This window comes from Juglans regia, chromosome 1 (assembly GCF_001411555.2).
Source record: "Juglans regia cultivar Chandler chromosome 1, Walnut 2.0, whole genome shotgun sequence".
NCBI lineage: Eukaryota > Viridiplantae > Streptophyta > Magnoliopsida > Fagales > Juglandaceae > Juglans > Juglans regia.
The window spans coordinates 9,008,445-9,033,166 of record NC_049901.1 but is presented as its reverse complement, the minus strand read 5'-3'; the positions used below and the strand labels follow the sequence as shown (position 1 = coordinate 9,033,166).

At 34.5% G+C, this 24,722-nt stretch overlaps 1 protein-coding gene across 3 annotated transcripts; it reads right to left on the bottom strand.

Annotated features, from left to right (window-relative positions):
• Positions 1-17,346: 17,346 nt before the first annotated feature.
• Positions 17,347-22,066, bottom strand: LOC108998594 (serine/arginine-rich splicing factor RS40-like). Of its 3 annotated transcripts, none has more exons than XM_018975176.2 (6): positions 21,911-22,066; positions 20,762-20,873; positions 19,173-19,285; positions 18,849-19,084; positions 17,955-18,638; positions 17,347-17,844 (listed from the first exon to the last, which is right to left on the bottom strand). In XM_018975176.2, exons 1-6 carry the CDS (start codon positions 22,040-22,042, stop codon positions 17,820-17,822), a joined length of 1,302 nt encoding a protein of 433 aa, XP_018830721.2. In that variant the 5' UTR covers positions 22,043-22,066; the 3' UTR covers positions 17,347-17,819. The 3 variants fall into 3 exon arrangements, with proteins under 3 accessions (XP_018830721.2, XP_018830723.1, XP_018830722.1); XM_018975178.2 differs by lacking the exon at positions 21,911-22,066 and adding an exon at positions 19,490-19,826; XM_018975177.2 differs by lacking the exons at positions 20,762-20,873; positions 21,911-22,066 and adding an exon at positions 19,490-20,744.
• Positions 22,067-24,722: the final 2,656 nt, after the last annotated feature.

Genomic DNA, 24,722 nt, shown 5'->3' with positions numbered 1-24,722 from the left:
TTTCAAGCTGTCAATAAAAGACATAATGGCAGAATTGCTTGTTCCAGTGACGATAATGTCATCTACGTATACTAACACAATAATTTTTAATGTGTTAGTGCATAGTGTAAACAATGAATAATCAACCTTTGATTCCTCAAAACCAAGTTCTAATAATTGTTGAGATAACCTCCGAAACCAAGTTCTTGGAGCTTGTTTGAGGCCGTTGAGAGACTTATGAAGTCGAATACAAGATCAGGTTGACTCTCATCAATGAAGCCTTGAGGTTATTCCATATATACCTCTTCATCAAGGATGCCATGTAAGAATGCATTAGAGACATCTAATTGTCTTATGGGCCAATGGAATTGAACTGCAATTGATAAAACCAATCTAACTGTAGTTGGTTTAACTACTGGAGAAAATGTATCAAAGTAATCAATTCCAGATTTTTGATCAAAGCCCCTTTGCCACAAGCCTTGCTTTGTAGCATTCAATGCTACCATCCATGTGTCTTTTAATTTTGAAAACTCATTTATTCGTCACTACATGTTTGCCATGTGGTCTTGGACAGAGAGACCACGTCCCATTTTCCATCAAAGCATCAAATTCACACCCCATAGCTTGTCTCCACTCAAGTTTTGTTACTGCTTGTGTATAGCAAGTTGGATCAGATTCTGTTAAAATACTAGTCAAACAACGAAAAGGATGACGAGTGGAATAAAACATTTTGAATCCAGGAAATTCTTTTGGTTTTGAATTCCCTGTTTTGGACCAAGTGATGATTTTTCTTTCAGGTTGCTCGAGTTGAGATATTTGTGGGTCGGGAGTGGTATGTTTGTGAGAAGAGATAGTGTCTAGATTGGTCTCTGATGGGTTCACAAACAAAGGTACAAAATCATTATCATTCAAGGTTGAGGTAGGATATGGTTTGGATGATGTATTGCTGTCACAAGCAGGATCAAGTGAATTTGAACTTGGAAAAGTGAGTGGAATGGAATGTGAGATAGGAAACTAACCTGTCGATATCCTGCTGTCTTGGTCTGATGAAATGCAGCTTTTATCTTTTGCTAGAAATGAGTTCTCATCAAACACTATGTGCCTCAAAATATAAATTTTGCCGGAGTCCAAATCTAAGCACCTATACCCCTTGTGTTGAGTTGCATACCCGAGAAAGAGACATTGTTTGCTTTGAAAGGAGAGCTTGTTATTTTCATATGGTCGCAAGTAAGGGTAGCATGAACAACCGAATGTTCTTAGTGAAGTATTGGATGACATTTTTTTATGAAGCATGAAGTAAGGAGATAGATTATGGAGGACTTTTGTTGGAAGCCGATTGATGAGAAAAACTGATGTAAGAAAGGCATTAGTCCAATATTTATTTGGTAGTTGTGCTTTAGCTAATAATGTTAAACCAATTTCTTGAATGTGTCGATGTTTTCTTTTTGCAATTCCATTTTGCTGAGAAGTGTAGGGGCAGGTTAATCTATGGTATATCCCATGTTTTGTTAAAAAGGATTTGAAATCATTGGAAAGATATTCTCCTCTATTGTCAGATTGTAGTTGTTGAATTTTAGAAGAGAACAAATTTTCCACAAGAGCTTTATATTGTTGAAAAATAATAAAGACATCAGACTTAAAACGCATGGGATACATCCATGTAAACCTACTAAAATCATCGACAAAAATAACATAGTAGCGACAACTACCAATTGAAATTATTGGAGATACCCAAACATTGGTGTGAACAAACTGCAAAGGCTTTGTAGTGTTTCGGGTAGAATCAACAAAGGGCAGTTTGGTGGCTTTGCCTAATTGACAAGAATGGCCAAAATCAAATTTATTGAAGGCTTCAGAAAGAGGCAAGTAATTGCGTAAACTATCTAAGGTAGACTTGGCAGGATGCCCAAGGCGATTATGCCAATTTTCCAAAGATGTTTTTATTCCTAGTTTTGCAGTGAAGCAACGCATTTTATTTGATGAGTTCTTGTGTCCAACAAATGGATAAAGTCCGTTTTCAAACAGACCTTGAAGCAGGATGCGATCCGTCTTGTTGTCATTTACACAAAAATCAGTACCAGTTAGCACAAAGTAACAATCATTGTCTAAGCATAGTTGATTGATGGAAAAAAGATTGGCAGAGGCATTTGGACAATGAAGAATATTTCTGAGTGTGAAAGAGGTATGATCAAAGTTTAGAGTTGAATTCCCAGTATTTTTGGTAATTAAACTTGAGCCATTGCCAACTTGGACAGTATCATAACCCTCGTAGGACGCTTGGTTTGTTAAATTTGCTGCATTGGCGGTGATATGAGCATTGGCTCCACTATTTGCATACCATACATTCTAGTCATACGAATTATTTGTTTCAGCAGCCATTGCAGCAAGATCAGCAGGTGGCAATCGTCCCTGAAAAGAGAAGTCAAAATGATGGTAGCAATCAAGGGCAATATGTCCTCTCTTACCACAAATTTGACAGGTTGGCCTGTCATTGGTTCGAGTAGGAGGAGGAAAATGATTGCCTTTATTTGGATGATTAGATGATTGTGGCTTTGGAGTTGGCAGTTGTTGCTTTGTCTTCCTTGAGAGAAATGGTGTTCTCCCTTTTTGGTTTGCTGCAAAGGCATAGTGTTGATTAGGAGCTGAGTTGTTTTGTGCATCAATGAGAGTCTCAAAGCTTAAGAGTTCAGCTTGGAAGTCATCGAAAGACAAATCTCTATCTCGACATGCAAAATTGAATGAGGTGATGAAGGGTGTGAAAACTGGCCAAAGTCCTCCCAAGAGAAAGCTAATCAAATCTTGATCATCTGTAGCCTTTCCTGCTGCTGCTAGTTGATCAACCAGATTTTTGGCTTCCTCCATAAATTCACTACAAGGTCGATTGCCTTGAGTAATGGTCTGAAGCTGTCTTTTTAACAGAGCAATACTAGACCTTGAAGTAGATGAAAACCGAGTGTGAAGAGCATCCCACACTTGTTTCGAGGTCTTCAGTCCATAAACAGTAGAGACTAGCTTCTCTGTAATAAAAGCTAATAGCTAACTTAGAACACATGTGTCTTTATTTAATCACACTGGTGTAAGCTGGGTTAGTAGTCCCATCAGAAATAGTTGTTGATGGAGGAGATGCATTTCCATCCACAAGATCAGCAAGATCATGACTCCTGAGAAAGACTATGAATTGGACGCTCCAAGGCAAATAGTTGGGGCCAACCAATTTTTGGGAAACAGGTTAGGCATTAGCTTGAACAGTAGGCTGGGGAAGTGGGGCATTTGTGTTGGAGGCCATTGTTTGGAAAGTGGAAGCGTGTGTTAGGATCAGGCGTGTGCCTTTTCACCAACTGATACCATGTAAGACAAATAAACAGAGGAGAATAAGAAAGACTGAAAGTGTTTGAACTGTTTGGCTTACTTACCATGTGCTTTTCATTCAACGTATTTATAGAGTATTACATATAACAAACTATAGAAAATCAAGGAGTACAAATAAAGAATTTACAGCTAACATTAATCTGTTGTTTTAATAAAAAACAGAATGAGAAAAATTCGGAGGTGATTTGTTTGCTGCATTGTTGCTGAACTGATTTGATTTCTTCAACTGATATTTGATGCATGCTTGACACTCCGCTCGAGCGAATAACGCAGATTTTGCCAAATTAAGGTTTCCAGAGTCATTTGCTATAAATATATCATAGCAGACTTGTTTTGTACGACCTAGAGCATATTTTGAGAGAAAACAATTATTTAGTGAGTACATATTGTGTGAGAGAGCAAAAAGTTCTAGAGAGTGTGAGTTGAGATTGAGTGATTGTAATCTCATCTGGTTAATCAGATTTTTACAACTCTGTGAAAGTAAATAATTTGCCGAATCACGTATATTGTGCGTCATGTGTTTGATTGTATTGCTTTTACTTTATTTGTCATCGTTGGTATGTGTGTTTTGCACAACATTTCACAACAACTGGTATCAAGAGCTAAGGTCGGATCTGAAAGAGAATGATGTCTTGAGATCAAATGAAAGCAGACGAGATCGAGAAGTTCGACGTCACTGATTTTGGGTACTGGAAGATGTAGAACGATGATTATCTTTATGGGAAGAGGCTACACCTTCCATTGTTGAAAAAGAAGCCGGAGAGTATGGATGATGCTAAGTGGACCCCGTTAGATCGACATGTTCTAGGGGTTATTTGGTTGATGTTGTCCAGAACAGTGACACACAATGTCAGTAAGAAGAGAATCACGGTGGATCTCATGGCGACTTTGTCAGGTATGTATGAAAAATCGTCTGCGAACAATAAGTTGCACTTGATTGAAGAAATTGTTCAATCTGAATATGTTGGAAGGTATGTCTGTAGCCCAACACTTGAATGAATTCGATACGATCGCAAATCAACTGTCTTCTGTAGAGATTGAGTTTGATTATAAGATTGGATCGTTGATTCTGTAGAGAATAATTGTCTAGTGAGTAGGGGTGTAACCGGTCCGGTTTTGGACAAAATTTAGGACCGAACCGGTATGTACCAGTTTTGTATTTTTCAAAATCGATTACGCACAGGTTACCCTCCTAAACCGTTACTTCTGGTTTAACCAGTTTTCGATCCGGTCCGTTTTTCTAGTTTTTTTAAAATTTAAGATTCACAGTTTGTCATTAAAAATTTATTTATAAAAAAAAAAATTGATTTAAAAAAATTTGTTTTATACTTTTATTAAAAAAATATGTTTCAACTTTTACTAAAAAAATCTGTTTTACTTCAATAAGGATTCATATGTGATTCTGTAGTAATAAAAATAAACATTAATTTCAGGCCACACTACACAGATGTTATTCAAGTAAAAACATTACAAAACCCTATCAATGTAATTTCACAAACCCAATCACAATACTCAATCAAAGTAAACTTCGAATTTAAAAAACCCTAACATCACAAATATCATTTATCATAATTTCAAAGTAATTTCACAAGCCCAATCACTAAACTTTAAAATCACAAACACAATAATAAACATAATCACAAAAAATCCTAAATTTCGGATTCAAAAATCCTAATATCACAAAATTGAAAACCCAATCACATATTCACAAAAATCCCAATACCACAAAACCCAATCACAAAATCCTAGTATGTAATTTCAAAAAAAAAAAAAAAACTTACCGTTGAGGGGGCAGACTCGTCATAGAGACAAGGGCCGAGAGAGTTGAGAGAAGAGAGAGTGAGAGACGACAGACGAGAGAGTTAAGAGACGAGAAAGTGAGAGACGGGAGAGTTGAGAGACGAGAGAGTTGAGAGTGAGAAAGTGAGAGACGAGAGAGTTGAGAGTGAGAGACGAGAGAGTAGAAAGCGAGAGATGAGGGACTGAGTCACTGAACCGAGGTGGAGGCAGAGAGTCAGAGACGAGAGAGTGAGCGCACGAGAGAGTGAGAGGCGAGAGCAATAGCAGTAGTCTGAGAAGTGAGAGCCGAGAGGCAGAAACTTAGAGACAGACAATTTTAGGATTTAGTTGTTGGGAAAACGGCGCCGTTTGGCGTTTTCTATTTAATTAATATTTGATTATTTCCAATGTGTTTTTTTTTTAAATGATAATTAAAATTGATATATATTTGTAATACATTTAATATACTATAGTCAAATATATTATATATTAGACTATATAATATATATATTTGTAATACATTTAATATACTATAGTCTAATAGTATTAATATTAGCCTATTAGTATAGTTATATATTAGTATTAGTTATAGTGATTTAGTATAAATATATTAGTATAACTATAACTATAATCTATATTAAACTATTAGTATGAGACTATTGGTTAAATAGTTATAGACTTGTATATTAATATAGCTATATAATATATTAGACTATATAATAGTATTAATAATAGTATTAATATTAGCCTATTAGTATAGTTATATATTAGTATAAGTTATAAATAATATATTAGTATTAGTTATAAACTTTTAGTGATTTAGTATAGTTAAATAATATATTAGACTATATAATAGTATTAATATTAGACTATTAGTATAGTTATATATTAGTGTTAGTTATAAAATATATATTTAATATTAGTATTAGTTATAAACTTTTAGTAAAACTTTTAGTATTAATTATAAGTATAACTATAGTCTATAGTCTATATTAGACTATTAATATTAGTTATAAACTTATATATTAGTATTAATATTTTATGTAATAATTTATAAATTATAATATGAAATTATTTCATATATGAATATATAATTATATATAAAAAGTTTACATAAAAATTTATAATTATACATTATATATAAAACTTATTTTTTATATATTTTTTTATCAACCGGTCCGGTCTGAAAAATCCTAAAACCGGAACTGGACCGGCCTGTTTTCACATTTTAAGAATCGGTCTCGGACCGGACCGTTTTAAAACTGATAAAACCGATTCGGTCCAGACCGATTTTTTGGTTTGAATTTACACCCCTACTAGTAAGTGCATATTATGTGAGAGAGCAAAAAGTCTTAAAGAGTGTGAGTTGAGATTAAATAATTTTAATATCCTCTGATTAATAAAATTTCTACAGCTCTTTGATGTACATAATTTATCGAATCACGTATATTATGTATCGTGTGCTTGATTATGTTATTTTTACTTCATTTACCATTGTTTGTATGTGTGCTTTGTATAACATTTTACAACACTTAATTAATAACATTGCAATATGAAACTCTGTTCAGAGAAAACACGAAACCCCCACAAACTGAAAACTCGATCAAGATTTGATCATGATTTATCGAAAGTTCACATTAACTGCAACAAAATTCAAAATTAAAACTAATTAAATCCATTCAACGTACCTAGCTAATGACCATCATATACTGCTATTAGCTGATTAATCATCCGCATGATATATGACCACCTCTCTCCTATCTTCTTTATCAAATGAAAGTGACGTACTGATTGCTGTCCCGTCGGTATAATTTCTAGCTTTATCATATCAGCGGTGTTAAAGTCACCGAAAATATGTGTAGGGTCATCGAATAATGTATTTTAATTTTTTTATATTTTTTTAATGTATTTTTTAATCATTATAAATATTTAAACAAAAAATTATAACATCGTTAAAAAATAAGTATTTTTTAATCATTAAATAAAAAATAAATAAAATCTTATTGAAAATATTAGTTAGACTCCGAATGGGAGACAAAACATTTCTGTAATCATATCTTCTTATAACTTAAAAAAGACTATCTTTATTATTGTTTATTATTGTTCATCAATAGTAATGAACAATAAAAAAACTTTTTGTATATTTTATTACTGTTCATTACTGTTTATCAATAAAGAGGCTTTTTTTTTTTAATGTTTGTTTGGCTTTTTTTTTTTTTGAGTTCGTCCGTGTGAATGCCAGTGTGCGACGTAATATCACAATTGTGCGTGAGAAATGAGAGAGGGAGAAATGAAAAGTGGGAAAGAATATTAGTTTTTAGATTTTAAATTACAACCGTTCATCTTTAATATTCAGATTTTATCTAACGGTAGAAGTTTAAATATTGATTGAAACTAACATAAAATAGATAATTAAAATATAAATATTCTATTATACATCTAAAATTAACTTCAATTTATAAAATATTAATTTTTCATCATTAAATAAAAGATAAAATTTTACTGAATATTTTTAAGAGAATAATATTATATCATACACTAAAAATTAACTTTAATTTATAAAATATTAATTTTTTATCATTAAATAAATGATGAAATTTTATTATATTTAAATGAAAAAAATTATCTAATTAATTTAAATTTTTAATATAATTTAAATTTCATAATAAATAATGAATATAAATAAATAATAATTTTATATATTAAATTATTTTAATATTCGAAACGAGCTTTACACGTTTATTACTGGTAATATATATATATATATATATATATACATTTATGTATGTATGCATGCATGGGAGTCCTATATAAAACATCTCCTCAAAACTGTCAATCACAGATGCTGATCAGGTTGCTGAATTTTTTTTTTTTTTTTAGTCTTAATTGTATGACGTAGATAATTTTTTTTTTTTTTTTTAAGTACACTCTATCATATCAGTTGTCTTCTTTCCGGTGACAGCCTAATTGATTGAGATACAGCTGCGTTGGAAAGCATATTAATGATCCTTGAAGTGATTTGCATCAATAATACGTAATAATATCTCTGCGGTATCAACATCCTACTCGCAAGGGTGTTTGGTCCGTTTGGAATACGCTCTGAAAGGATTGGTGTTTTTTCTTTGCTGGGGACGAAAAGCTGGATAGCACGCTCTTGGATGGAGGCTGGGAATGTGAATTTCGGATTAAACTTTCAAGAAAATATAAAAAATAAAAAAAAAAGAGAAAAAGTTGTCTGAAAAAGCAAATGCATTAGGCAATGAGTGGGATCCATCAAATTAGGCTAATTAGCACTCGTGGGTTGCTTTTTGAACGGTCGGAAAAATTTAGGCCGTGAGCAAATAGTAGGGGAGCAACTTGCCTTCTCATTCTCATAATAGTCACTTAAATAAAATACTATCTTTCCTTTCCTTTTTTTTTGTGTGCATGCATGGTTTGTGTGTGAGCGTGCGTAATTGACATATATATATATATATATATATCATATATATGTGTGTGTGAGTGTATTCATACCCACTCTGTACTGCAACGCCAACACAGATCGATGGAGACTTTATATAAGGATTTCAATTCTTTTCACGGAAATTATTCAAGCCCCACGCCCAAAATATAGATAGATTATGATGGAACTTCTTTTGACGTAGATATCCACATGCTAGGTGTGACTCATTTCGTGATCATCTTTCTAGAGACTAGGGCTAAGTTGATGATCTTTTCGCCATTTTAAAGGCAACAAATTGCTATGGTAGAATAAAAATATGTATTGTTGGTCTTGCCTACGTAAGATAAATATTCCCACCTTTCAGAACACCACTTTTGTCCAATGAGGAGTAATTAGTAGGTTTCTAGCTAGCTAGCTACCTAGATTGCATAGAACAATGTTCATTACCATGAGTGCATGTCGTGTTTTAATTTATGAATTGATGAAATTCAGCCAAACTTTCATGTTCGGGTCATTGTCACACCAAGCATGATAAGGATAAAGGTTTTCTTTGCTTTTTTTGTTTTGTTTTTTTCTCAAATGGAATTTAATTGGTCAACACTTGGCAGTTATCTTTGCATGCAAAGAGTGTCCGTGTTAACAAATAATTTAATATCTTGACACGAAACGAGAAGGATTCGGTTCAATTATCTTTCATTGACTGTTTATGTGAGGATTGGATCAAGAATATTACTTCTGTTAGTATCCCTTTTGCCAATATGGCTTTTGATAGACAATAAATTATGCATGATGCGTTCATTAATACAGATTATCACTTTTTTTTCTTCTTCTTTTCTTTTTTACTTTTTGAATTCATACGGTCCATGGATACCAAATCATCAAAGTTGTTACTTTACCTGCTAAACTTTAGGACACATTTCTTTTTTAACAGTGTGATTGTGATGAGGGGATGAATTAGAACATACATTTCGAATGAAGGGAGAGACATGATTAATTTCTTGTGGTTATATTACAAAAATAATGGTCATTCGAAGGGATAAAGATGTCATGACCCCCAAAATATATTTTAGTGCAATCCAATATTCCACCTAATAGGGCTGTTACCCGCCCTATGTGTGTGGGAAGCTAGTCCCTCCATCCGGCCCTGCTATATGAGGGCGGGTGGCCTCGCTCGGCCAGACGAGCGAGTGGATTGGCCCATGGTCGTCCGACCACCCCCGGGCAATAGTGGGCCATTGGCAACAACGATGGCGAGACGGAAAAGAGATGAGAGATGAAAAAGAGAGAGTGAGACAGAGAGTCAGAGGGGAAAGACAACAACTGAGAGTTGAGAGAGATAGAGAGCTGAGAAGAGTGAGTGAGATAGAGATAGAGATAGAGATGGAGAAGAGAGAGTGAGATTGTGATACCCCGTATTTTAATGTATTTTTTTATTGAATGATTTTTTTAATTAATTTAAATATTGGTTCTCTTGTTTTAAATTTATCAGATTTCTCGTTAGATTTATTTTATTATTTTTAAGTTGTGAAATTTAATTTGATGTGCTTTCTTGATATTAATTATTGTTTTGCATTTAAATTGCTCTTTACTTTAAATTTGTTTAATGTTGGATTTTAAAATTATTGTATTGTTAAATTTTTATTATTATTTTATTTTAACAAGTCACTACGTTTAAATTATTTTATTTAACTCGTTGTTTTGAAATTATTTTCGTTGGATCATTTTTGTGACCCAATATGTGAGGATTGTACCTCATTTCTTTCCCTCACTTTTTCTTTTTCCTTTTTCATTTTTTCCTCTTTTTCATTTTTTTTTTTCTCTTCATTTTTTTTTCTCCTCTCTCTCTCTTCCCTCGCGACATTCTCCTTCTCTTCCCCCCATCCGTGCATCGTCCTCCACCCAGTGCTGCCGTGCGTCGACGTGGTCGTCATCGCCCCTCCCAACCTCTTACCCACTAGCCAGCGACCACCCCCCTCCATTTCCAGCTCCTCTCGCGCCACCGTCAACCCCCATGCATGGCTTCAAGCTGCGGCACTCCTTGTGTTCGCTCGCCGCCGTCGCGCCGCCATTGGCCACCACCTCTTCACCACATCACCGGCTTACCCTAGCTACCTAACCCACCCATCCCCAGCCCCGGTCCGCCACCGATGAAGCCCATCCACCCCTATTTCTGTTTTGAGCTTTTTGCACTCCAACAGCCGCCCACGCCGCCACCTACGGCCAACTACCACTACCATTAGCTTCACTAACATCGCTAAGCCATTCCCTAGTAATCTCGAGTCTTAGTTTGTCCATGTTCAAAAGTGAGTGTTTGAGACCCACGGCCTAGTGCATTTTGCATTGTTCCATTGTTGTGTCGTCACTTCTAACACCTCTGTGATCCTTCCAAAAATATATTATAGCATTGTAAGTATTTTTTCAAAAAACTTTTGAGATTTAAATGTATTTTTGTGCTAACTCATATTTACTGTGAATTAGTTGGTTGTATCGGACTGAGTCCGAGGAGTATGGGGGTCGGTTGGATTGAATGATGGAATTGTTTGTGTGATTGGTTTATGCTATGAGATTTGTTGGTTGTTTTGGATTTAAATATTGATGTTTTGAGTTTGACGTTGGTTATGGTGGATATTGATGATTTTAGAAAGTGATGATATATTTTGAGACTATGAGGGTTTTAAGTTTTGAGGAATTAAAATAGGTTATTTTAGAAGTTTAGGCTTAAATATCGAAATACGAAATTGATTGAAAACTTATGAAAATTACGTGATTATTTTTATAGGTGACGATTTATAGTCGACTCGACATTTTTAGGAAAATTCTGAAAAACTAAGTTATCCAGGTAAACGGGGTTCTTATGTTAGACTTTGCATAAAAATAAATAAAATGGGCTGAGGTTGCTTTTTGAAAAAATATTCATGTTTTGTTATGAAAAGAAATTTGAAATAACTTCAATTATTTGTTCTGCATGACTCATGAAATTTTGTATAAGAATAAAGTACTTGTTGTCATGACTGGTGTAGACATGAGCAAAATTTTGGCATTCTGTTTCTGAACTATGCAAAAGAAAGCGAATGTGAAAAATTGTGCACAAATTATATTTTTGTGATCTGATTCTGTTTTGTTTTGAAAATGTTCTGTACTTTGGTCTGAAACCTTTGGCATGACATTCTGTTTCTATTATGTTCTGACCTTACAACGGGTGTAAAACTATGGCCTTTGTTTGGGTTGGTACAAACTTTTCTGTTTCTGGTACACTCACTTTGGAAACAAAATGGCATTTCCTATGTGCACACTCGGGACTCCGAGAATGATAAGGAGAAGATTCACATTCTATTTCTACTCGGTTGGCCGTCGGGATTTGCACAACCCTACCACGGAGGTTAAACATGGAATTATGTTCTGATATGATGTTTTAGTTATGTTGTGCCAAGGGAATTTTGAAATAGAATATTTTTGACCTTTCGCTTTGATATTTTTGATAGCATGTTCTGACTCTGCATTCTGAAAATAAAGTATTTTGTTTTGCATTCTGAACTCTGTAATGCTCATGTTTGCATGCTAGTATATATTCTATACTTACTGAGTTGTTGATAACTCACCCCCTTTATCTTCACAATATTTTCTGATGAGTTTAGATTTTTTAGCTGAGAATCAAGACTATAAAATATTAGGTGAGATGACTTAAGAATAGTGAATTAAAAATATAAAGTTCTTGATGAGTATTGGTGATGTTTGTTAATTATATTGTTGAAATGTGAGTTTAAGTGACATGTAGAGAAGTTGATATTTTTGGGATTACTTTATTGAGGATTTGATATATGAGTTTGTGTGATTATTTTAAACTTGAAGTGTTTACGTTTGATTTAGAACTTTTGAAAGTATATTAGCAGTGTTGGAATTGATTATCTGGTAACATGCGTTAACTCTCTGGACCTTCGAGAACGGGGTGTTACAAAGATAGAGACGGAAAAGAGATGAGAGACAGGAAAGAAAGAGTGAGATAGAGACGGAGAAGAGACGGGAGATGGAGGAGAGAATGAGATAGAAATGGAGAAGAGACGACAAAAGATGGAGAACAGAGAGAGTGAGACAGAGAGTTAGAGAGGAGAGACAGTGACTGAGAGTTGAGAGAGAAAGAGAGCCGAGAGGGTTTCGGGGGAAAGGGGTGCGGGTGAAATTTGGGCAGAGTGCCCCACTTGGCACCCACTTCCGCTTTTTTCTTAGAGTATTGGCATTGGATTAGCTATTTTATTTTTCAAATTTTGAAGAATATGTAATTTTTTCATTTTTAGCTAATTATTCAAAACTTAAAGTCTACATTGGATTAGTCATCACACTCTCTATAATAATAAAATATTATTATTTTATATTTTTATAATTAATTTTTATTTTTTAATTAATTCTATTTTCATAACCTTCTATAATCACCAACAATCATATTCATATTCATTTTCACAATCCAATAAACAGAATTTCATCACACGATATCAATATTATCAAAATAATTTCATCGATCTTCAATACAACCAAACCAATTCTCACAAACATCATCACCAACTAATGCAAAATTTCCAAAAACAAATTGCCACTATAATGACTTCCATCTCAAGAAGATTGCCACAGATATTTTTTATTAAGTTATACAAACCCACATACCTGATACCACTACCAGTATGTCTTGAATACACGACCTCACCTTCTATCCCATTCTTGTGAAAGAGAAAATCAAAGTCATTTACGCCATAGTTCACTAGCACAATATAATTTTTCTCTCAACTCAGTGATGCATGACTCAACAAGCCACCAGGCACCTCCACTAGCATTTATCTCCAACAAGCCCAATACATTCATCTCTCAATCCTTGAAACATGGTGATAATGTTGCGTTTAAGAAATGAAGAGCACACCCATGATCTTCTTTTTCATTCTATATCGTTATGTAATATCATCAGACTTTCTGGGTCGCTATTCTGGATCTTCCCAATTAGTTTTTTTCTTTTATTCATCTTCAGTACAATAGGCTGCCATCCTACTTGTTGCCCACATTCTCAACTACTAAAACAATGAAACAATGCGACTGAAACATACAAATGCTTGTCAAGTCAAAGCTACTAAAACAATGCTACTAAAACAGCTTAAACAAGCATGAGCTATTGGGAAATTTAATAATCCAAAACAAGCTTAAACAAGCATGGCAGTTCTGCTAAATTGTTTAATTATGTTCTAAACTTTTTTGCAGCTTGTTTTCAAAGCCTATCACGAGCTAGTTTTTTTCTCTTCCACACTAACAACGTCAGAGTTGGAATAATGGCGAGCCCAAATTGTAGTTGAGAAAAATAATGAAAGGAAATGAACAGATACATTTAAGAGAGAAGGTATCCCTTTCTTTTCTTCAAGTGTGGAAGGTTGAACATTAAGCAATCTCTCTCTCTCTCTCCTCCCTAGTATTCCATTCCAGAACAAAACCACTCCCAAAAAGCAAGTCTTTTTGTAATTCTTTCGCCCTTTGTTCCATCTTTTACTCAAGGAATAGAAAGAAAGACAAATGTGGCAGAAACAGTCCAAAAGATCTTGTTTCAGAGAATCTCTCAAAGCTCTTGAAGCCGATATACAACATGCCAACACCCTGTAAGTTTATACCACTGCTAGCCTGCTACTACATACAAAATGCCCAGACTTTTTTTTTTTTGTCAAAACACAACACACGAGTTCAAACCAACACTCGCAGCAGTTTACAGAAGCTGCTGAAAATAAGCAACATAACTAGAAGCTCAGCCCACGCTCCAAATAATTCAATTGACAGTTCGGGGAACTCAAACAACATCAACAAAATCAAACCCATACATCAACAAAATCAAACCCAAACAATAAAATCAAGACTAGAATCAAGGCTAGGGTTTCGAATCAAACCCAAAAAACATTAACAAAATCAAACCCAAACAATAAAAATCAAGAATGAAATTTCGGCTAGGGTTTCGAATTTTACCGTGTGCTTGTTGTGCTGGAGAAAAGCTGCTGTTGTGCCGTGCTGGAGAGTGCCGTCGTAGGAGAGAATGGTTGCGGGAGAAGAGAAATGGGGAAGAAGAGAGAGGGGAGAAGAGAAAAAAAAAAGTAGAAGAAGAGAAAGAAGGAACAGACGCGGGAGTGAGAAGAAGAGAAGAAGAGAAAAAAAAAATAGAAGAAGAGAATGGAGCTTGAGAGAGAAACAAGGAAGAAGAGAAGAAGAAACGCGGGAGAGGAAGAGGGAAGAAGAAAGAGAAAGAATCGCGGGAGAGATGATCGAAATTTATAAACGAGTCGTTCAGACTTCAAAGAGTTCTTTTCATCTTTAAAAAGAAAGATGAAATTACTATAGATTAAAATTCATTTGAAAAGGCATTGGCTAATTCAATGCTGGTAAACTTTCTATAAAATTATTTAAATTTGAAGATGAAAAATACTTTAAAGAAATCGATGCGGATGCTCTTAGGGGTGGTGCCTGCCCCAGGTGGAGCTCGGGTGAACCATGTATACCTGGTCAGCACCCCCACCACCTATGTTCAATTTCTACGTTCCTAAATGTTGACTTGGCTATGTGATAAGTGAACATGTTTTAACAAGGGGTTGGCTCAAATCATATCGCATTGAAAAAAAAGAAGAAATTATACACATATAATTATTTTCACAATTCTTTATACAATTTTATTTTTAATGAGGAACATTTTTATAAACTAACTTATAAAAATAATGTTATTTTATTAAAATACCCACAATTTAAAATATAATTGTATAAAAAATTATAGAAAAAGATCGTACTTGTATTGTTACTAAAAAAGTTTATGGGGTTTGGATATTTTAGAATATTTTTAAATATTAGTGAAATAGTTTGAGTTAAAATATTTTATTAAATTTTGAAAAATGACAAAAAAATTGAATAAAAATATTATAAAATTGTTTTATATTTTTTTAATATTATTTTTATTTTAAGATTTGAAAAAGTTTATATTGTATTTTGTGTTTTGTTTGAGAGTTTGAAAATGTTGTAATGATTAGGTAATGATTAATTGAAAAAATTAAAATTTTGAAATTAAGAATATTTTATGTTTAAGTGATGTTTGAAAATGAAATATTTGAAGATATCTAAAAGAAAAATGATAAATACAATTACTTTTTACAAGATTTTACACAATAATATTTCAAAAAGATGTTATTTTTATAAACTAACTTATAAAAGTAACATTATTTTATCAAAATATCCTTATTTTACAACATATATTATGAAATATGTTATAAAATATATTATATAGGTATTATTACTCTATCTGAAAATACTGTATTTCTAAAAGTACCAAATATAAATCCTCTCCTACTTACCCCACCAAAAAGTGAAAAAAAAGCTTGGCTGACTGCAAGTGCAGCTGGTTTAAAAAGCACATAAGGCCTCTCTCGGCAAGGCCGAATCCTGAATTTTGTTATGGGTGGTGTATTTGCTGATAACTGTGGTGACGTGCTGCTTACCGCTGAGTTAAAAAAAAGGAAAGAGAGAGAAAGACAACAAAACAGGAAAAAAGGAAGTGCGCATACAATCGAATCAACACGAAGATGAAGAGAAACTCTGCAAATGTTCTTTACCCCCAAGTACTTACTTACTACACCCACTTCATCGCTTTTAAGTCAAGTCAATGGCGTACAAGTTTGGATATGTTTACTGTAAAGCTTCTAGATCTGATATTGTGGACGACTCGTTCTACAGCCGGCCTCTTCTACTTTGTTTGTGGTGAGGTTCAGACTCATTCAACACGCTAAAATACATGCTCCAAATCCAATTTAGCCGGACCTCCTTATAAAAAAGGTTCTAAAATATGCTACTGATGATGATGATGATTGTCTCTCATGTCCCCGGTGTAGGTCAGGTTTGCTCTACTTGTCTTTTACATGGTCTTAAGACCCATTATGTAACAATAAATCCATGCTTTTAAGTATACAGAATCCAGCCCAACTAAACTTAACTTCGGGAAGGATGCAATCCAAACGGGCTATTTCTTTTGAGGGGTGGTAAACAAAATAATAATAATAATAATAGGTTACTATACTATTACTATTCATTTACCACTTAAAAATTATCATTTTTTTTTAGTTTTTTTTTAACATTCTTAATCGTTAAGAAAAAATTAAAAAAATATATAATTTTACTAATAGTCACTTTCTTAATTATTAAATAAAATAAAAAAATTTTAAAAAAATTAAATACAAAAAGAGTAATAAACGGATAGTAAGAGAGTAGTAATCCTATCATTTTTCAACAAAAAAAGATCAGCAAATGAAGATGCACCTTACAAACGGGTTACATTACTTTCAATTTTACTTATACTTTTAATTACAAAATTTATTTTGTTAATTTTTTTTTAAATTCAAATTTTAAATTTTAAATTTTATGATTTTTAATGTATCAATAATTAATATATCGATAATTAAATTTTTTATAAATTTTTCTTAAATACATTTAACATTTTTCAAAAAACAATACTGTGTCTACAGAGAGTTTCTGCCAATACGGCGTTGGCCACACGGTTAGAACGGCCAACATTTTTTATGTGGACTAACTTTGCATATAGAGGTTCAGGCTGACTAAAAATCTTATGAAGAATAAGCTTTAAAAAAATATGATTCGGTGTCTTCTCTTCAGTAGAATCAAATACCGAATGATTCAGTCTCAGGAACACAATCTTCTGAGTTCCAACAATGGTTGCAAGCAAAGAAGCGCACATAAACCCAGTCTTAACATTTTTTTTTTTTTGATAAGTAAAAAGAACAGTCCCATGAACGATTAAACATGTCATCCAACCCCACATGACTTCTATAAGATTTTTTTTTTTTTTTTTATGAGTACATGACTTCTATAAGATTTAACAGCAAAATGTATAAAGTGGACAGTCATCATTATCACAAAATAAGGGTACACAACCATCAGTTTCTACCAGAAACAATTATTCTGATTCGAAGTACTAAACAATAACAGAAAATAGACCGAGTCCAACATGGATCAGAGGTTTGTATACAGTAGTCTTGTCCAAACGGTCCATGAAAATTCGAGCAGAAATCAAAGCACGACTAGGTCCTACATCACAAGCTCATAAGCATATTACTGGAAGAGGCCCTAACTCCACGATTGTTGTCACTGAAAGAGGCAAACTGGAACAAACTCTATAAGAGTTATGCCACGACCACAAATCAGAGCAACCAATTGGAGTTCTTCTATACTATGATCTAGATCACTCCTCTGTTGGTGGTGATCGACTGCATTATCAAAAAAATATAGAAATAATAAAAACATAAATCCACTATGTTCATACGATAGAAAAGAGAGCAGGGTAGAAAAGACACAAATAAATGACAACAACGCTTACCTTTGATATCTCTCATGCACAGGGGTATCTGGACCACCACCATAATTGGGGCTGTCCTCTCTAGGTTCAGGTATTGGGCTGACTTCATGAATACTGTCAGGGTTAGCCTTCTCTCTTCCATACGGACTACGGCTGGGGCCATGACCATTTTCAGGACTAGCCCTCTCTCTCCCATAAGGACTGCGGCTGGGGTCACGACCATTGTCAGGGCTTGCCCCCGCTCTTCCATAAGGGCTGCGACTAGGGCCTCGACCATGGTCAGCACTTGCCCTCTCTCTTGCATAAGGACTGTGACCGGCGCCATGACCAACATCAGCACTCACCCTTTCTGTTTGGTAGGGACTATGGCTGGAACTGTGGCGATGATCACGGCCAACCCTCTCTCTTTGAGGACTACGACTGCGTGCACGACCATACTCAGGACTACCCCTCTCTCTTCGATAGGGACTTGGACTGCGATCACGCCCATAATCAGGGCTGCCTCTCTCTTTCCTAGAGGGACTAGAGCCACGTCCATAATCAGGGCTACCCCTCTCTCTTCGATATGGGCTAGGGGATCGCCTTCTATCACGACCTCTATCCAATGACCTATCATGAAATCTATCAGGGCTATGCCCATTTCTCCGTTCATCATCATCATCCCGGACTGCATATTCCACTGATATAACTCGATCCAGCAATTTGCTGCATGCCACCATTAGAACACAATCATCATTATCATAACCAACAACATGAGCGTAAAATGTTAAGAACGCCGATATGAATGCATTTGGTAACATGCAAAATCAAACCCTAGAACAACCCCACCACATTTTAACCCGCCATTCACCAGCCTGAAAGGTGTCTAAGGACCTTTCTGTGAAAATTAAATATGTTTTAAAGTGTTAGTTATACCTCATGTTTGTCGCATCCAATGCTTTTGTGGCATCATCCTGTGATTCATACTGCACAAATGCAAAGTTCCTTCTAATCCTCACACTCACTAACTTTCCATATGGTTCAAAGTGCTTCTCCAAGTCCCTAGTCCTTGTATAGTGTGTATCAAAATTAATAACAAACAAAGTCTTTGAAGGTTTCGTACTAGCTGAAGATCTTTTGGAACCTCCAGGCCTTCTAATGCCACGTTCATGCTGCAACACATATATTAAAGGGCTCAGGCATAACAAAACAGAGCTGGAACAAAAATTATGAACCTAAACAATGATGTAGATATGTTACTTTTGTCCATTCAACACGAAGCCTGCGTCCCTTTCGACCAAATTCTGTTCGGTCAAGTCTCCGAATAGCATCATCAGCATCTCTCTCGTCCTCCATATAAATAAAAGCAAATCCTAAAAACCCATGAAGAAAAGAATCAAATTAATAAAATAAAATAGAGGTTGAAAATAGGTATCCAAAACAAGAATCCTCCCGTTAAAGGATTCTTCAACATGACGGCATTTCCCCCCTTCAACTGAAAATCTAACCTGAAGTAAAGATGTTGGTAACCTCCGTTAATTCTATAAACTAAGTGACCAGCAAAATTAGTAACAGACCTTGTGTGATGAACTAAGTGGTGTCAAGGAACAACATTCCAAAAGTGGATGTCTCATAGTAGGTCAATGAAAAGAGTGCCTTCTCCATCTATTCTGCTGCCTCTGCTGTGAGGTTGGCAATGTTTCTAGGTAGAAACATGTCTGAAATTGAAGGCTGGGCAAAATTCATGAGGGATGATAGGCAATTGTGACTGAGGGAAACGTGGGAAGGTAGTCCATTGAGGATCAGAGTGACTCTTCTTGAAAACAAGAAGAAGAAGCTTGTCACAGGCAGGGATCAGATTTCTGAAGAGCCCATCCGTTAGCCAGGAAGAATGGGGGACATGCCAAGATAATCCTGCGCCAAAGAAAATGTTGAATATGGGGGTCGATGCCTCAAAAAAGTGTTTTTCTTAAACATATCCTGAACCCCCAATATAACTCCACAAAGGAAGAAAGCAGTCGCTGAGTCACGGATTGTGACTGATGTTACAGTCATACTGCCAAGCTATGTGTGCTAGGAAGCTGCCACCTCTGTGGATAGGATTGCTACTGCCGAGTTGCCTTGCCGGTGGAGGATCCCATGCCTTATTGAGAAGAGTGCAGGCATTTTTTGTATGATTGTGTTTATTTTGTTTAAGACATCACACAATTGCAGGTTACAAGCATAAAAGTTTTTTTTTTTTTTTCAAATTTAGGCGGGTTTTATGTTCACCTCAAAAAGATAATCAAGCAATTTATTTTCAAGCAAAGCAAAGCCTGCAAGGAAGAAGCTCAAGTGATTACCTTATTATGAGTGAAATTGTGTGGTGCTCCAAGACATTCAAATATAGCAATTAGAACTCCTCAACTCCTAAATCTACCGTTAGCAGCAGCACTCCTCATTCTCCATAATTTCCCAATTTGCACCACATTTCCTCTCTCTTCCTTAGTGTAACTAAGTCCAATTGGACAATATGCCTAATTAAGTTACCGATATTCTTATTTATGTGATTAATTATAACACATGCGTGAAACTTGCTAACTCGCAAAACTTCCAATCCCTCGACCACCTTCTGAGAGAATTCTCTTAAAAGTTTGATCCCATAAATGCTGAACCTTTACTAATGGATTATTTCATAAGCTAAATGCAAAGTTTCAAACTAATATCCTGGCACTTTGACGAGGTCAGCCTCCAAGTCTCATATACCAAGGCCTTAATGATTAGCCAGATAGAAAGAGAGAACAGAGAAATATGGTAGATTTGAATTCATAAAAGACCAAATGGTAGATGGGCAAAACAAAAGTTCTTACCAGACTTCATATCCACCCTCTCAACCTTCCCATATCTACTGAAAAGCCGTTCCAGATCAGACGGTCGAGCGTCATACTCAAAATTCCCACAGAAGATTGGCCTCATTTTTTCCTGGCCACATTATGAGACAGCACGTTTCATATATATAAATATATGCTGAATATATCTCGGACAAAGCAAGAAGAAACTTGGTCAAAGCAACTGCAATTAGTGCAGCCTCATAAAAGTAAGTGCAACTGCAGCATAAAAACCCAAGGAATATTGTCCACACAACTTCTTTGTAAAATGCAAGTCAACTAATATACGATATGCTTATAACCGGATAAAGTCTATAAGTTTATCACGGCATCTGATTAGACATCATGGCCTTTTTCAGCCAAGAAAATTCCAATGGAACTAAAATCAGGGTAATGGTATTTTTTGGCAAAAGATGACCCAAATTACAAGTCAAACTTCTCATAACCACTTATTCAACACAGGAAACCAACAAACCCCACCTATCAATAGATAAGAACCTCGAATGTTTGTACTCTCCCTCTGATGACCACACTATCAAACCAATAATGAACTAAGAGCGAGTAAATATAATTATTGAGAGAAAGATACATAGAGAGTATAAACACATTAGAGGAGTCATTAAACGCATTCAGATTGAAAGAGAACCACACCCCAAAATTAGTGTGGGTTGGATGCGAATAACATCGCATCTTTCTGGGGATTCTTTTTAAAGAAAATTAACTTGAGGAAACGAAACCCGGAAAGAAAATATTCGCCAAAATGTTCACATTACAATCGTTCAAAAATATAAGCGAGAAAATTATATGAAACTTAGATAACAACCAAACAACTATATTAGAGCCCGAATAACCCAATTCTAAAAGAGTTGAAGTAAGAGAAATATCAGATCTACAAGATAACAAACGACAATCTCGGATCAGACCGTTAACGTACCATTTGGTTTCCGTGAAACTGTAAGAAAATAAAGTTAAAACGTAAAGCCCTTACAAATTCCCTTAATAATCCCAAATTCTTCTCTGTTCTGTCTTAATTCATCGGGAACCAAACGGAACAAAGGGGAAATTCAGAAAGAAAAAAGAAATTCACGTTTAGGATAGAGCATTTAGAAGGATTTGAGATTCTTCCTGTACCTTTCGAAGGCAGTGACCGGAAAAAAGTCGGAAGAAATTGAGAATTGTTCTCCAAAACCCTAAAGGAGAGAAGATTACGAGAATTATTTTTGGATTGACCGAAAAGCAAAGCCTATCGTGTGATGAAAGCATATAGACGAAAACAACGTTGCGAGATTGTTAAATGGACCCTATATTTTCTAGTATTTGTAAGGGGGGGGACCTAATGCCCGGAAAGTTTATTCCAGCCGACCCTTTTGCGCTTTTTTGAGCGACATTTTTGCTCATAAATATTTTGATTTATTCTATTTTTAAATATGGTGTGTAAAGTATATTATTAATATTATTTAAATTATAAAATTTATTTTTTAAAACAAAATATATTATATAAATATTTTATTAAATATGCTCTATATACTTACTTGAAAATAGAATTCTTTCTAAATGCATCCTTAAAAAAAAGTTCATATTTTTTATTTTTATGTTATCTTAATTTAAAAAAAATAATTATAAAAAGCTATGCCTTGTCAAATATAGCAATATACAATAAAAAATGTGAAAACATTATTTATGTTATAAAACTCTTGATAATACGCAAGAACACAAACAAAAAAGACTTATGAGCTGTTTGGTGTATATTTTTTTTTTTCGAAAATAAACTGCAGCTTTAATTAGCTATACAAATTTCCTTATGCAGCAATTAGATTGTTATCGGTTTTGAAATTAAAAAATTAAAGAAAAATTTATAAAAAAATTACTTTTTTATATAACAGTTATTGATATACTAAAAATTTAAATTATAAAATTTAAATTTAAAAACATAATTAATAATACGAGTCTTATAAGTAAAAATATAAATAAAAATTGTAAATATATATAATATTATGTTTTGAGAAATAATCTATAAGCCACTTCCAAATAATTTTTAGAATTATTTTTTAAAAGATATGCCTTTCCAAACTGCATATGAAAAGTTTTTATTATACAGAACATCAAAATACTGTAAATACATTAGTGAGACAAGCTCCTAGGAAGCCGAACCTGAGTTTTATCGTGGGTCCGTATTGCAAGCAATACTTTCAGAAATGATGCATAGCGGAAAACCCGTAAATACAAAGGTTTCGGATGCAAGTTGCGGGTTACTAATAACGCAACAAATCTTAGAAGAACTCACGAATGGTAGCAAGCCACGTGTTTTAGTGACCGTTACTACCGTCTGAAACCACGTGCTGATTGTCTTGGCGCCACTCTCAGAAAATATCTTCGTTATTTACCAGCTGACCAGAAAAAGTTTGACTTGGGCCTGGGCTTGTTCTCGGGCTCAGGACTAGCAGGCTACGCATAATGGCCCATGTTCTGATATTTTTGAAGTTTACATTTTTATCTAATCATTTAATTAATTTTTCTAGCAAAAATAAAACACAAAACCTCAAAAGTTTGTGTTAAAAATATTCCACAAAGGTTTTATATTCAACACGTTGATAATGGGTCCAAGTAATTTTAAAAAAATAATAAAAAATAGCTACAAAACTTTCTCAATAGTTTTCATGGACCTATCTTTTTTCACAAATTCCAAAAAAATAAAAACTCATATCAAGAAATCCTCTCAACAATTAGAAAAATCTTCAAGAATATGGTCCTACGAATATAGCCTAAAATCTTACAAACCCAAGATTACAAAAGGCTACAAATTTTGCGATGCGAGAGCAAGCCTTTAATGCATTGAAGAAAGAAGACGGCCATTATAATATGCATATATCGTACGTATATATATATACTTGTAACTAGTCGACATTTGAAAATATAATTATGTTAGGCCACGTCGTTCGGAGAGGGGCCATAAACCGAATCCCAAATACTTGGGATAAGTGGAAACGTGAAGAACCATTGCATGCATGTAGACGGAACCGTTATACACGTGAAAAGCAGGAATGGACTAGGTCTTGGTAGACGAGAGTTTTACGTGCAAACAAATCAGTAGGGTCATGCGAATGGGTCTGCAGAAGTTGCGAGTTTTACGTTCATTTTATTTCCGTTAGTTATGTTCCATTTTTCGTGTATGAGCATGCCCTGTTTCAGGTGTGCTTCAGTTAAGATGTTAGCTACTCGTTTTCCCTTTCATTTTCAGTTGCTTGTACGTGGCTTTGCTTATTTAAGCAGCCAAGGTTGTCAATGAAAAGCAAGAAATCATTTTGCATTCAAATTGTGGTACTATTCTCACCCGAAGAGAAGATAAATTTCTTTAGCCCTTTATTCTCTAAATTTGGGACTTATGAAATTATTCCAAATGCACCGAGCATAAAGTATGAGTACTGGACAAAGGATCATAGATAGGCCAACAACAACAACACTCTAGAGTCTGGCCTGTCGATCATGAATTGCTCCGGCAATAAGTCATTAAAGTCGGAATTGGCTTCAACACAGCCATAATTAAACTGCCACGTCAATATTATTATTATTAAAAAAAACAAAAGAAAGAGAGAGAGTCCTTTCTAGCCGAGTATTTCTTTTAGGGATCAAAACCCTAACACGGAGAAGGAATACTTTGTTTAAGGACCAAAACCCAAACCTGAAGTTGTTTAACGTGGAGGAGGAAGACTCTAGATTTGTAAAGTCTAGTTTTTTCTATTAGAAGGAAGGGTGCAGTGGACCTGTGAGTAGTAGGTAAGCACTCGAAACTCAAAATCTTCCTTCTTTAATATCATGGCTTTCATTCATTTTCTTGACTTGAAGCACTTGGTACAAATTTCTTCTGCTGCAAATAGATTTCTTCCTAGTACATGCAATTCTTATAGTTTTAGATTTCATCTGATATGGATTTTTTTCAGATGGG